The 13999-nt window shown below is 27.8% G+C and overlaps 1 protein-coding gene across 2 annotated transcripts in view; it reads left to right on the top strand.

The window, feature by feature from the left end:
* Positions 1 to 13999, top strand: part of LOC135962025 (lysophosphatidylserine lipase ABHD12) — a 33196-nt gene that overhangs the window by 12101 nt on the left and 7096 nt on the right. Inside the window, exon 3 of one of the 2 annotated variants that reach the window (XM_065513734.1) lies at positions 10820 to 10856. In XM_065513734.1, coding sequence (XP_065369806.1) covers positions 10822 to 10856 — 35 coding nt within the window. In that variant the 5' untranslated portion in view covers positions 10820 to 10821. Of the gene's footprint in view, positions 1 to 10819; positions 10857 to 12898; positions 13061 to 13999 lie in introns of those variants that run through there. The other variant, XM_065513733.1, reaches the window with a different exon arrangement.

Raw genomic sequence — 13999 nt, 5'->3', positions numbered from 1 at the left:
CTTACAATTGAACTAAATAAAATGAAGAAAAATCTAATATTGAAAGAATATCGAAATATCGGATATTCGGATATTCGAAGCTTTGATGTAGAAAAATAAAAATGGCGAAAATTTAAATTTATCAGAAAAAAACAAATTAAATGAAGAACAAATATTTTCATTCAATTTATATTAGATTTGAATTAACAAAAACTAAAGCATTCCAAGGTTGAATGAATTAATTCAACAATGCATGAATTCAATTCAAATAAAAACCTTTAAATGAAGCTAAATAATTTGTTATATTAGGAATGTTATTATGGAATGCGCTGTTGAAATTTTTAAATCTGAATTAAGATTTTAGTTATATTATATTTTGTTATAGATAGTGGAGTCGATATAGCCATGTCCGTCTGTATGTTGAAATCAACTTTCTGTAGCCCCCGGCTCTGTTGCTATTTAAAATGGAGAAAACCTCGATTTTTGGCCTATTTTTTATCTACATATATCTGGATTACTAAGATATTAATATAGACAATATGGAAATCTAATGATAGATATTTCAAAGTCCATTACAATGGGTCAAAATCGGGAAAAATATTTTTTAACCCCAATTTTTTTTAACAATTTTTTTTCATAATAAATTTAAATTTTTTTTATTTTTTTTTTAAAATTAAAAAAGAATTTGGAAAAAAATTAAAAAACTAATTTAAAAATTTTGAAAATAAAAAAAATTTAAATTTTTTTTACCTAAAAATATTTAAAATTTGTATTTTAAAGTATAATTTGGTGAAGGGTATATAAGATTATGCACAGCCAAATTTGTTTAACAAATTTTTTTTACTAATAAAATTAAAAAAAATATAGATCTAAAATTTGAAAAAAAAAATTACAAAAAAAATTTAATTTTGTTTACCTAAAAATAGTTAAATTTTGTATTTTAAAGTATAATTTGGTGAATGTTATTTAAGAATCGGCTCAGCCGAATATAGCTCTCTTACTTGTTTTTATTTAAGATTTTAATATTATCGTAAGGAGTCTAGCAAGAAATAAATGCAGAAGGGATATGTAGAGACTTCTGGGGTATACTTCTATTAATTTCTTTTGTATAGCACACGTGGATCAATGTTATGGAAACAAGAGTGATTTAAGTGCAGATGAGTAATTATTTTACTTGTTTATCAATTGTTTAGAAAAAAGTTTTGTATTTTATTTTTTTTATAATTATTAGTAAATAAAATATTGTATAACTATAAATGTAGTTTTACGATAATTAAAATCCACAAATTATTTTTAGAAATCAATTATTTATTATGCCATTACTAAATCATATTGTATCGATTGTTATTTCATTTGTAAAACGTTTAAAATATAATTATATGGTCAATTAAATAGAGGAAGAGATAATAAAAGAGCGATTATTTTTTATTATGTTTTAAAAGGAATTTTAAATTTAACAATCACAGATAGAAAATTATAGATTTTATGACGAAAGCAAGGTATGAATTTACTTAATATATTGTAGATAAAGATTAACCCCCATATTAATAAACAGTTTTTAAATTTATCAAAGCAGTGCTTATGTACCCTAGTTTCAATATAAAAATCCTTTTGTTTTGACAACTGATATCTGATATCACAAAAAAAATATCTTCTATTTTCTACACATGTAAAATTCAGAGTGGGACCATGAGGGAATTTCGAGATAATAAACATATAGTAAAGTTTTAATAATATTTTGAAGAATAATCAGAAAACTTTTCTGAGTAAATCTCAATAATAAATTTAAACTATATGCTTTAAGCAAGAATATTGTAAGATCATTTCGAGAGCAACTTAAAAAAAAATCTTATAAGAAATGTGTTAAGTCCCTTAAAAAAACATAATAAGTAATAACTATAAATCATACCAAATCTATATATATAAAAATGAAATGGTCCACGTATGAAATGTCATCACGTGAGAACGGCTGGAGCGATTTGGCTGATTTTTTTTTATTCGATTCGAAATTTTCAGGAGATGCTTTGTAAAGAAAAAAAATTAAAAAATTACGGCTAACACCGGCTTTTTTGAGTCCAGTCAACTGTAATAAAAAGCCCCTAAAGTATGCAGTACAAATTTAGATATTTTATTTGCAAATAAATAAGAACAAGCTGGTGTGCGTGGGTTGGAGAAACTTGAAGAACTAACATTAGTAAATGCTACCGGGCGAAGCCGGTCAACTAGTAAATAATAAAACTGCATTGTTCAAAAATATTTAAAACCAAGGATTTAAGAATGTTTTTTGGCTCCCCTGTAAATTTTGTGAAAAGGGACTTAGCACGTTTGCACACTAAGCTAACGATATTTTGTTTTTCTATTAATAGAATCCACTTGATTTACATGTTTTACTTTCATGATTCAATGTACAAATTTACAATACAATCAACAGACAATTATTCGTCTTTGAAAATAGCTCGTTTTTGAAATCACTTGATTTAGGGAATAGGGGCGGGCGAATGATTTAATTATTTAATTACGTTATTTTTATTCACTAAGATTTATTTATTAATGAGTTGTAAGAAAAACAACTATTACGAAAGATATTTGCGAAAAACAAAATAAAGTCAAGGTAAAAATCAAAAATTTTAAAATTTCTATTCTAGTATGTTTAAGAGATAACTAGTGAAATAAACAGGGGTTTTTTTTTATTATCCTATAATGCATTTAACATCTATCCGTATTTTTACAATTTACATGCTCTACAAAGCTTTGCAAACAAAAGGTGGTCAACTTTGACACATTGTATTCTAAGAGGGTGGAACAAGTTAAATTTTCCTCCTGTACGATTTGTTTCCGATCGACCACAGTGTGCCGGATTTGAACGGAATTATCAAATATATAAAAATATTTATCATCATTAGTAATGTTCATTTTTAATTTTTTGTTCCAATTTTAATTTTAGTTTTAGTATTTTTGTTTTTGTTTTTGATAAAAATCTCAAACCATAGAGAAAACACATAGAGCGGAAACTCTCCTGTCAAAGACCTAACTCAGTTGTCAAAAACCTAAGTGGTGAGAATGTATTAGTCAAAAAAACTATGAGAAAACAAAAACAACACTCGTATGTGTAACTTTTTTGAGTAATTTTTTTGTTTGAGTTTTTTTCGAGTTTCCGCTCTATGTTCTCTATGTCTCAAACGACCTAAACTAACAAATCCATGTACAGAGAGTGAGAAAACACCACAAATTATTTGATTTGTTTAAGATAATGAAAATCCTAAAATCAATCCATCGATTAAAATTTAAAAGTTTCGGTTTGTTGGAGATCGGGGTGAATAATAGATTCGATTCTGGAAAATATAAGATTTTCATGATCTTAAAAAAATCAAAAAATCAACTTTAGAGACTCTCTGTATGTTTCCCATTATGAACATAAACCTTGTAAACTAATATGATTAAGGGGATTTTTAAAAAAATTTAATTTCTTTTAATGCAAAACTACACTTAAACTCAGAATCCACATATCTTCCATGATTTTGTGGTGACTAAGAACTTTACTTTATTATATTTAATTTTTTTAATAAATCACTAAAACAATTCAATATTTTTACTGTAGTTCTAATATTTACTCTCAGTCTCACTATTAAACAATTACTCTTGTTGAAAATATATTCTCATTTTTCCACAGAAATATGAAATGGAGCGCTTTAGAAATAAAATTTGCACATGTTGCCATTAAGTCTGTAGCGGTCGGTCTTGCGGGAAACACGTACTTGTAAATTGTTTAAAAAAAAATCTACTCAAAATATACAAAAAAAAATATATAAAAATTAATTTACAATTGGGTGAAAAATATAGTTTAAATTACAATAATATGTATAAAATTACAAACAAGTGTTATAAAATAATATAGATTATTATTTAGTTGTTGCAAATTTGTTTAATTCATCGAAAATATCAGTTCTATTTTCTGGGCTCCCTGCCCGCTCTCATTACTACCCAATATGTAGTTGTTGTTATTGTTTTGTTATCTTTTTCGAGTATAATAATACATTTAAATAACACTAATAATCACTTTATTGTCAGTTTTGTTGTTGTTGTCGTTGTTGCTCTGTGTCATTTGATCTTTGACAGTAAATGGACATAAATAATTTAATTAATTAATTGTTGCATACACTTTCTTTGAATTTAGTCTATTTACAAAAATTTACATAAAAACTAAATTCAATTAAATTTAAGTAAATTGGTACAGCAATTTAAACAAATTTGTAAATTTGATTTACTTAAGTGATGTGGTATAAAAAGTAATATTGAAAAATTTGTTTCAGAATTTACAATTTAAAGAGTATTATAAAACTGAATATAACGTATTATTAAGAAGTTATCTGTAACAAATAGAAAAAGGAAATGATGCAAAATATATGCTATAAAATTTAATAATATACAACATTAATGATCATTTAAGTTTACAAGGTTTTTGTTCATGATATAATATAGTCCGTCTAACTTTGGGAAATATATATTGAGAAAAAAATCCAGGACGTCAAACTCTTGAGATATTTATTAGGAAAGATAATACAATGAAGTAAGAGTGTTATATTCGGTACCTAGAAATAACTCCCAAATCAAATAACTCGCAATGAAATAAATCCTAACAAAAATTAAATAATAATTGGCAGTTTTATAATAATAAATAGATTAAAGAGTGAGACAGAAAAAACGTATACACACTATTCCAGCCAAAACTTGTACTTGGTCCAACAAATTATAATTTTTTTAATCATGTTAACTTTTAAAAATATGTCAGATTCTCTTTTCAAGATCATTCATGTGATATTTCGGTCTAAATCGACCGCGAAAAAAAATGTACGTGAAAAAATAATTAAAAATTTTCAATAAAATCCAATATGGACTTTCAAAAAAATAGCAAAATATCTGAAGGTTTATCGTCACTCTTTTTCAAAAGCCATTAAACAGTATAATGAAGTCTTGAACATTGAAAGAAAATCTGGATGAGGAAGAAAAAAGGTCTAATAGATTGGTAAGGCAAAAGAAGTCGAAAAACTCTTTCGAAGAGCACCGAACACTTCTATCAGAAAAGTAGCTCGTAAAGTTAAGTGCTCTGATTCGTTTGCGTACAGAGCCAAAGCTAATGCTGGCTTGAAGTCGTATAAAGTTCCAGATCGCAATGCTTTAAAGAACTTAGGAGCAAAGGAACAAGCGAAAAAATTGAGATAAAATTTTATAAAACAAGTAAGATAGCTATATTCGGCTGTGCCGAATCTTATATACCATTCACCAAATTATACTTCAAAATAAAAATTTTAAATATTTTTAGGTAAACAAAATTTATTTTTTTCCAAAGGATTTTTTTTAATTTTTTAAAAAAAAAATTTTTCAAATTGATTTTAAAATTTTATTTTAAATTTGAATTTTTTTTAAATTAAAATTTTTTTTTTTTAAATTTAATTTTTTTAAAATTTAGCGAAAAAAAACTTGGTGATTTTTCCGATTTTGACCCATTGTAGGTCCAACTATGGTTTTATATATATCATTGCAAAGGTCTTTGAAATATCTATCATTAGATATCCATATTGTCTATATTAATGATTTAGTAATCCAGAAAAAATAGGTAAAAATCGAGGTTCTCCTGGTTTTTTCTTATATTTCAGCCATTTGTGGAGCGAATTTCTCGATTTTAAATAGCAACCTAGCCGGAAGAATTCCGGAGATATGAATCGTGTATGTAAGTTATTTGGGGGCTTCGGAAAGTTGATTTCAACAGACAGACGGACATGGCTTAATCGTCTCCGCTATCTATAAGGATCCAGAATACATATACTTTATAGGGTCGGAAATGAAATGTAGAAATTACATTTGCAGTTGTGGCAAAAGAAGCCAATCGTTTGTGACATCAGGTACGATTAACCCAGAAATATATATTACGTAGTGTCTACAAAAACGTGCCTTCATATTTCCGATTTGGCATCATGCCACTATGAAAAAAAGCCCCTTGAGAGTTCAAAAAATAATGTCAATTTTGTACAACGGGAGGCAAATCCACCCAACTGTCCAGAACTTCGGCATATGGAATGGTATTGGGCTCTTGTAAAAAATAATTAAAGTATACAGGAAAGATATCCCAGGACATGTCCGATTTAAAGCGTTAGTCGCTCTTTAATCCCAAAAAATGTCAGATAATTCTCAATGTATTTATTAATACTGCTGGGGTTTGCCCCAGTAACGATTTCTTGCATTGCGCGCCTTTAGATGTGTGCAAAGTTATCAAAAACCAGCTTCGCCCAGTAAAGATTTCCTTTAACGCAGATATTTTTCGAAATACTTCAGAAAAGCTTTCCCCCGGCAATGCAAGAAATCTTTACTGAGAGAAGCCGCTGTTTGATAAATCCGAATGGAAAAAACCTTTGAACCCGCCAAAGTCCGTCAATGCCAAAAAATATTATCAAGCGAAGCTTTAGATGAAATAACTCCCAATAAAGATTGCTAGAGTACAATCAAATATTTTGATGTGTTACAAACGGAATGATAAAATCAATAGACCCCCCATCTTTTTGATGTTGGGTATAAAAATAGAACCATTCAAAAGTTGAATATATTTTATTTTGAAATAATTACATTATGAATTAATTCAACAATGAATGGAATTCCATTCATATAAAAAGTTTTGAATGAAGTAAAATAATTTATTTTGTTAGGAATGGTTAGCAATTCATTACATAAAACCTCTGCAAAGCTCTGCATGTACGCAGTCAGCAATCAGAGCTTCCACTTAAGCCAACACATCGTTTCAAGAAGAGAAACCTTTTGAAGATACAAAAGTATACGAACAAATTATGCAGGTGTTCTCATGTAATAATTTTGTTTTGTTGGAGTCCATAGAGTATAGGGTTCCTACGCGGGAAAAATTACCCGGGAATACCCGGGAATAATTTTTTGTTAATTTTCGGGAAATGTTTGTTGAGAATTTTAGGGAACTCCTCCGGTTTCTTCTAAAAGTTCCAAATTCAGATACGTTTCGATGGCCAAATTTGTTGCTAATTCAATCTTATTTTAGCTAATTTCACTATTAAATTAGAAACTCTTATAAAGGCTGGACCAACAACCAAATATAGTTATTTTATACTTCTTTTAAAATCCTGCTAAAACTATAAGTCAATTTATTCGGTCAATTTATTATGGTTTAATTTAGTGTTAAAAAATTCCCGGGAATGAAAAGATTTTTTAATTTCCTCCCGGGAAAGGAAAAAGTCCGGGAAATTAGGAACCCTACTCCTGTCACTATTCCAAAGCTGCCATGGATTGGTATCGAAGCAACAAAGTCAATGTAATACCAAAACATATGAACACATCCAATTGTCCCCAACATCGGCCAATTGAAAAATATTGGGCTATTGTCAAAGCTAAATTAAAGAAAAATGGAAGCGCTATTATCGATAATAAAAAATGTTATCTGCTTGGAATAAATATTCAGCACAGGTGGACCGAAAAGTTGTACAAAAGTTAACTAGAATTTTTATTAAAAATAAAAATATTTAACTAGTTTTTTTGCATATTCATAACAGTTAATAAATAAGATTAAATTTATGGTTGAACATTATGAAATCGCATTTTTCTTTATGTTGATATTAAAGCTTAAGTGCGACCGGATTTTAAGTGAACAATGCTTTATTTGAAAGATAGAACATACTATGTCTCTTAAGTAAAAAAAGACAATTTTCAAATCAATTACAAAATAACATACTTATGATGTTTTGAAGTTGTAACTTGAAGAAAATCGCTATATCACTAATCAAAAAAAGTAATAAACGAAGTGATCGAGAAAAAACTATAAACCCCATATTCATAAACAGTTTTTATATTTATCAAAGGTTTATAAAACAAAATTTCCATACAAAATTTGATTTATAAACGTTTGATAAATTTAAGAGAGCTAAATTCGGCTGTGCCGAATCTTATATACCCTTCACCAAATTATACTTTAAAATACAAATTTTAAATATTTTTAGGTAAACAAAATTAATTTTTTTTCCAAAGTTGTTTTTTAATTTGTTGTAAAAATTTTTTTTCGAATTGTTATTTTAAATTTTAAAATTTTTTTTTTAAATTTCAAAAAAATTTTTAGTTTTTAATTTTTTTTTTTGATGAAAAATTCTGGTTAAAAAATATTTTTTCCGATTTTGACCCATTGTAGGTTCATACTATGCTCTTATATACGTCGTTGCAAAGGTCTTTGAAATATCTATCATAATATGGTACCGTGAAATACCTCCCAAATGAAATAACTCCCCACGAAAAAATGAAATAACACCCAACAAATTTTCCATACAACTTGGTACTTATTTCATTATGAAACAACTCCTAACGCATAGGGAGTTATTTCATAATTTTTTGTTGGGAGTTATTTCATAATGCAATAACTCCCAATGAAATTTTTGTTGGGTTTTATTTCATTTTATTTTGGGAATTAGGAGTTATTTCACTGTATTGATTTTAATTTTTGTTGGGTTCTACTTTGCAATAGCAGAACCCATAAATATAAAAAAAAACTGGCTTCACTCAGAAAAGTTTTTTGCATTGACGGCCTTCGGCCGGGCGCAAAGGTTTTCTCCTCTGGGGTGTTTCAAAAACCGGCTTCGCTCAGAAAAGATTATTTATACATCGTCGGCCTTTGTCAGGTTGCAACGATTACTTAATCTGGTGCGAAATGAAAATCGGTTTTCTGAAATATTATAAAACCTTTCAGCAATGAAAGAAATCTTTTTTGAGCGAAGCCAGATTTTTATACACCCCGGAAGAGAAAACCTTAGCGCACGGCCGAAGGCCGGCAATGCACAAAACTTTTGCAAAACAATGCAAAACAAATTTTCTGAGTGAAGCCAGTTTTTGACACATCCCAGAGGAGTAAAACTTTGCGCTACGTTATAGGCCCGCAATGCAAAAATTGTTTGGTAGGCGAAGAATAATTTCACTTTTGTAGTTCCTTTTTTTAGATTGCATAAATAAATAGCTTCACATTGGGAATTATTTCATTTCTATTGGGATTTATTTCATTGGGAGTTATTTCGCTTTTTTGGGACTAATATTTTTAAAATTATGAAACCGCCGATTATTGGGAGTAATTTAATTTTACCCTTTGGTAGTTATTTCATATTTCAAGTTTGGGAATTATTTAATTTTTGAAGGGAATTATTTCATTGGGAGTTATTTCACTGGGAGTTATTTCATTTGGGAGCTATTTCACGGCACCCATAATATTAATGACTTAGTAATCCAGATATAGGTCAAAAATCGAGGTTGTCCTGGTTTTTTCCTCATATCTCAGCAATTTGTTGACCGATTTTAAATAGGAAACTTCTCGAAAGCATGTCTGAAAGAATTAATGAAGATTTGGATCCCGTAGATATCTGGGGTCTTCAGAAAATTGATTTCAACAGATAGACAGACAGTATTTCCGAACTCTATGTACTCCAATGAAACAGAATAGCTATATTAGATAATGTCATGACATGATTACTTGATCTGTAATCTTAATATAATTGTGCTACAACCATAATATTATCATATAAGTTATGTATAATTTTCGATTATGGTCACCACAACCATATATTTCCATTTTACTGTCGAGTTCCAAATTTTGTACAGCTGACATTTGATCAAATGTATGATAAAGATGGTGTATGGCCTAATGTCAAGGGCTGTTATTGTAGGCGCCGTCGAATATTAAAATACAGAATATAATTTAGGTTTCAGTATTCTTCTATCGATCAATTAAAATATTATTAGTTATAACTCAATTTTTTTTATACCCTTCACCTTCTTGAGAAGGGTATATATAAGTTTGTCATTCTGTTTGTAATTTCCACAATATAATTTTCAGACCCTATAAAGTATATATATTCTGGATCCTTATAGATAGCGGAGTTGATTAAGTCATGCCATGTCCGTCTGTCTATCTGTCTGTCCGTCTGTTTGTTGAAATCAATTTTCTGAAGACCCCAGATATCTTCGGGATCCAAGTCTTCAATAATTCTGTCAGACATGCTTTCGAGAAGTTTCCTATTTAAAATCAGCAAAATCGGTCCACAAATGGCTGAGATACATATGAGGAAAAAACCAAGACAACCTCGATTTTATCTATTTTTGACCTATATCTGGATTACTAAGTCATTAATATAGACAATATGGATATCTAATGATAGATATTTCAAAGACCTTTGCAACGATGTATATAAAACCATAGTAAGTTGGACCTACAATGGGTCAAAATCGGAAAAATATTTTTTAAACCGAATTTTTTTTTTCATCAAAAAAAAATTTAAAAAACCAAAATTTTTTTTTGGAAAATTTACAAAAAAAAAAAATTTAAATTTAAAAAAAAAAATGAAAAAAACAACTTTGGGAAAAAAATTAATTTTCAAATAACAATTCAAAAAAAAAAATTTACAAAAAATTAAAAAAATAACTGGAAAAAAAAATTTTGTTTACCTAAAAATATTTAAAATTTGTATTTTGAAGTATAATTTGGTGAAGGGTATGGAAGATTCGGCATAGCCGAATATAGCCCTCTTACTTTTTTTATTTAATTTTTGCTCATGAACCTAATAATGATTCAATTGTACAAAGGGCATTTTAAGAATTTATTTTATATTTTTTTTATATGTTTACACTTTGTTGTATTCATGTATTAAATTTCTTATCACATGCACAATTCTAAAATTTTCTGTCATTTATTGTATTAACATGATAAATGTTTGTTTATTAATTATTATGTATTTTGTTATTATTTTCACATTATTTTTCAAAAAAATAAATTGTGTTTCTTGTTTTCTTTTTCTAGTTATGCTTTTTACGCGTAGACGGACTTTCATAAAAAGGTGATTGTCATTATTAACTGTTTTTTTTTCTCTTCTACTTACTATAAATTACTTGAATGTTTTTTGTTTTGAAAGTAATTAGTTTTTATTTAAATTACTATTAAATTATGGCATTATAAATATGCATTAATATTTATAACAATGTATGAACTTTTGGTTTGGTTTTAGTTTGCTTAAATTGTAATAAAATATAACATTAAAAAAAATCAATTTGTCTGAGATATTTGCTGAAGGTTTGAATTAGATTTGAATTTATTAATTTTTAATTAAACATTAAAAATTAAGAGAAACGAATTTCATTTTGGCTACTAAATTTGTTTAGAGTAGAAGTTTGCAATTGTATTTATCAAGTTGTTCAGTTTTTATACCCTTCAGCTTCGTGAGAAGGGTATATATAAGTTTGTCATTCCGTTTGTAATTTCTACATTTTTCATTTCCGACCCTATAAAGTATATATATTCTGGATCCTTATAGATAGCGGAGTCGATTAAGCCATGTCCGTCTGTCTGTCTGTCTGTCTGTCTGTCTGTCTGTCTGTCTGTCTGTCTGTCTGTCTGTCTGTCTGTCTGTCTGTCTGTCTGTCTGTCTGTCTGTCTGTCTGTCCGTCTGTCTGTCTGTCTGTTGAAATCAATTTTCTGAAGGCCCCAGATATCTCCGGGATCCAAATCTTCAACAATTCTGTCAGACATACTTTCGAGAATTTTGCTATTTAAAATCAGCAAAATCCGTCCATAAATAACGGAGATATGAGCAAAAATCCGAGACAACCTCTGAAAATTTCATCAAAAAACACAATGTATTGCATGCTTTGACAAAAAAACAACAAAACGTATGTTTGGATGTGCAAGTTTTGTGTATTTTGTTTTTTTTGTGTTTTGTTTCTTTTGGCGTTGTTGTTGTTTTTTATACAACTAAACGGTTGTTTGGTTGTGTGTTGGTTTTTTTTGACAAAAAAACAACAAAACGTATGTTTAGATGTGCAGGCTTTGCGTATTTTGTTTTTCTTTTGTGTTTTGTTTCTTTTGGCGTTGTTGTTGTTTTTTATACAATTAAACGTATGTTTGGATGTGTGTTGGTTTCATTGGCTTGCGTATTTTGTTTTTCTTTTGGTGTTTTGTTTCGTTTGGCGTTGTTGTTGTTTTTTGTGTTCTTGATAAATTTAGGATGCTGTACGCTGAAAGTGGGCAATGTACATACATATATACTAATTATAAAAAATAATAATGCATCCACAACAAAGGTGAAGGGTATATAAGATTCGGCATAGCCGAATATAGCACTCTTACTTGTTTTTTTTGAAATGTTTATTGTCTCAACAAAAAAATTGGTTCTTGAATCAATTATTTACAAATTGTCAACAAATTTTATTGTCACCTTGAATATTTGTGTTCTCTATATGATTTTAAAAAATGTATTTTATAAACAAATGTAAATAAAGTATTGTTACTTATTTTGGTTGAATTTTTTAAAAGCTTTGAAGTATTTGTTTGATCCAACACAAATTTTGTTAATTAAATTAAATTTTTTGAACTATTTTGGAAACCTTATTAATTTTCTTATTGCTATTAATTCAAATTACTAAAAAAATTATAATTAACTATTTATTTAAACACTAATAAAACACCAAACAAAAAATAATCCAAACAACAATAATAATTATATATTTTTTTATTATTCTTCTTTTTTATCTCTTCCCTTCAATATTGTATGTTGTTTTTATAACAAAAAAATAAAAAAATTTAAACACAATATTTCAGTTGAAATTGGTTCAAACATTAGAGACGCAGTATTTACACAAACACTCTAAAATTCATATAAAAAACAAATAAAAATAAATTTGCAACAATTAAAAAATAAAACAAATAAATTTTTCACCTCATCACTGTCATCTTCATCAGCATTATCTAATGTTAGTTATTTCGCTATTTAAATTGAAAACAAAGTGTTTATAAACATAATTTCTTTAAGTGTTATCGCAATAAATCACTCACTAATCCTATAAATAGTTAAAAAAAGCTAAGTTTTATACAAATTATTGCTATTTGTAATAATTTGTTATTTGTATATAACAAAAATACCAAAGAAAAAAAGTATAAATTGTTTAAAAGTACGCGCGCTATGTATGAAAGTTATAGATTTTTAAATTCACTTTTTCGCGCCACAATCATTCCCGGAGTATTTATTATAATTTGGCTAACTGGGTTGTAAGTATTGCTCTCTCTCTCCTCCCTTTTCTATGTCTTCCTTTATTTCACTTACACTAAAAAAAACTCCTCATCACATTAGTCTGGCATTATATTTTTTTTATTTTGAAATTTTATCTATTATGTTTTATGATTTTGTTTATTTCAATTGTTATTATTTTATTATCAATAAAATTTATGTTGTAGATTTTTTTTTTTGGAAAGTAGTACAGTGCAGTACAATAATATACATACATATTTTTAATCAAACATTTTCAGCATTCAGGGCCAAATTTTTTTTTCAAGTCAACATTAAATAGTTGTTTTGAAAGTAAATTTATTGGAGTATTTTTATATTTCACAAATAATGATCGAATATTTTTGCATTCTCAACTAAAATCTATTCATTTGATAAAGAAATGTGCTTCGAATAAATGTTATTTGAATGACATCGCCATTACTCCCATCGCATGACACACAGTTCTCATAAATCTTCTTCAATATAAGCTTAATATTTACTAGATGTCAACAATCCCTCAATATATAATAACTGTAAAGCACAAAAAGTACACTTACACTCGAAGGTTCATTGTGAATTCCATCAAGAAGGAAAATAAATGAAAGACTAAGGTAACAGATTTTAAAATTTTCACTTTCTAAATCTCAAAGAACGAACACAGATCTACAATGATTTTGGTGCCAAAACTAAAACAGATTTTATGTATTCTCGAAACCTTGATTTTAATGCATTAAACACATTCAAGACAGCAGGCTACACGACTACACGAACACAAATTCTGCTGGTTACAGTTGTAGTCGTGTGGCAGCTACTGAATTATTTTAAAGACGACAGCTACAATGAAAACAGCTGATTTATAATTCAGTGGTGCCACTTTAATAAAAAAATAACCGTACAAAATTCCAAAGTAATTAAGATTGAAACAATTATTTTGAGTAAAA

The sequence above is a fragment of the Calliphora vicina genome, chromosome 5, assembly GCF_958450345.1.
Source record: "Calliphora vicina chromosome 5, idCalVici1.1, whole genome shotgun sequence".
Lineage (NCBI taxonomy): Eukaryota > Metazoa > Arthropoda > Insecta > Diptera > Calliphoridae > Calliphora > Calliphora vicina.
Note: the sequence above shows the minus strand (reverse complement) of the source record. Positions and strands in the feature narration are given on the sequence as shown.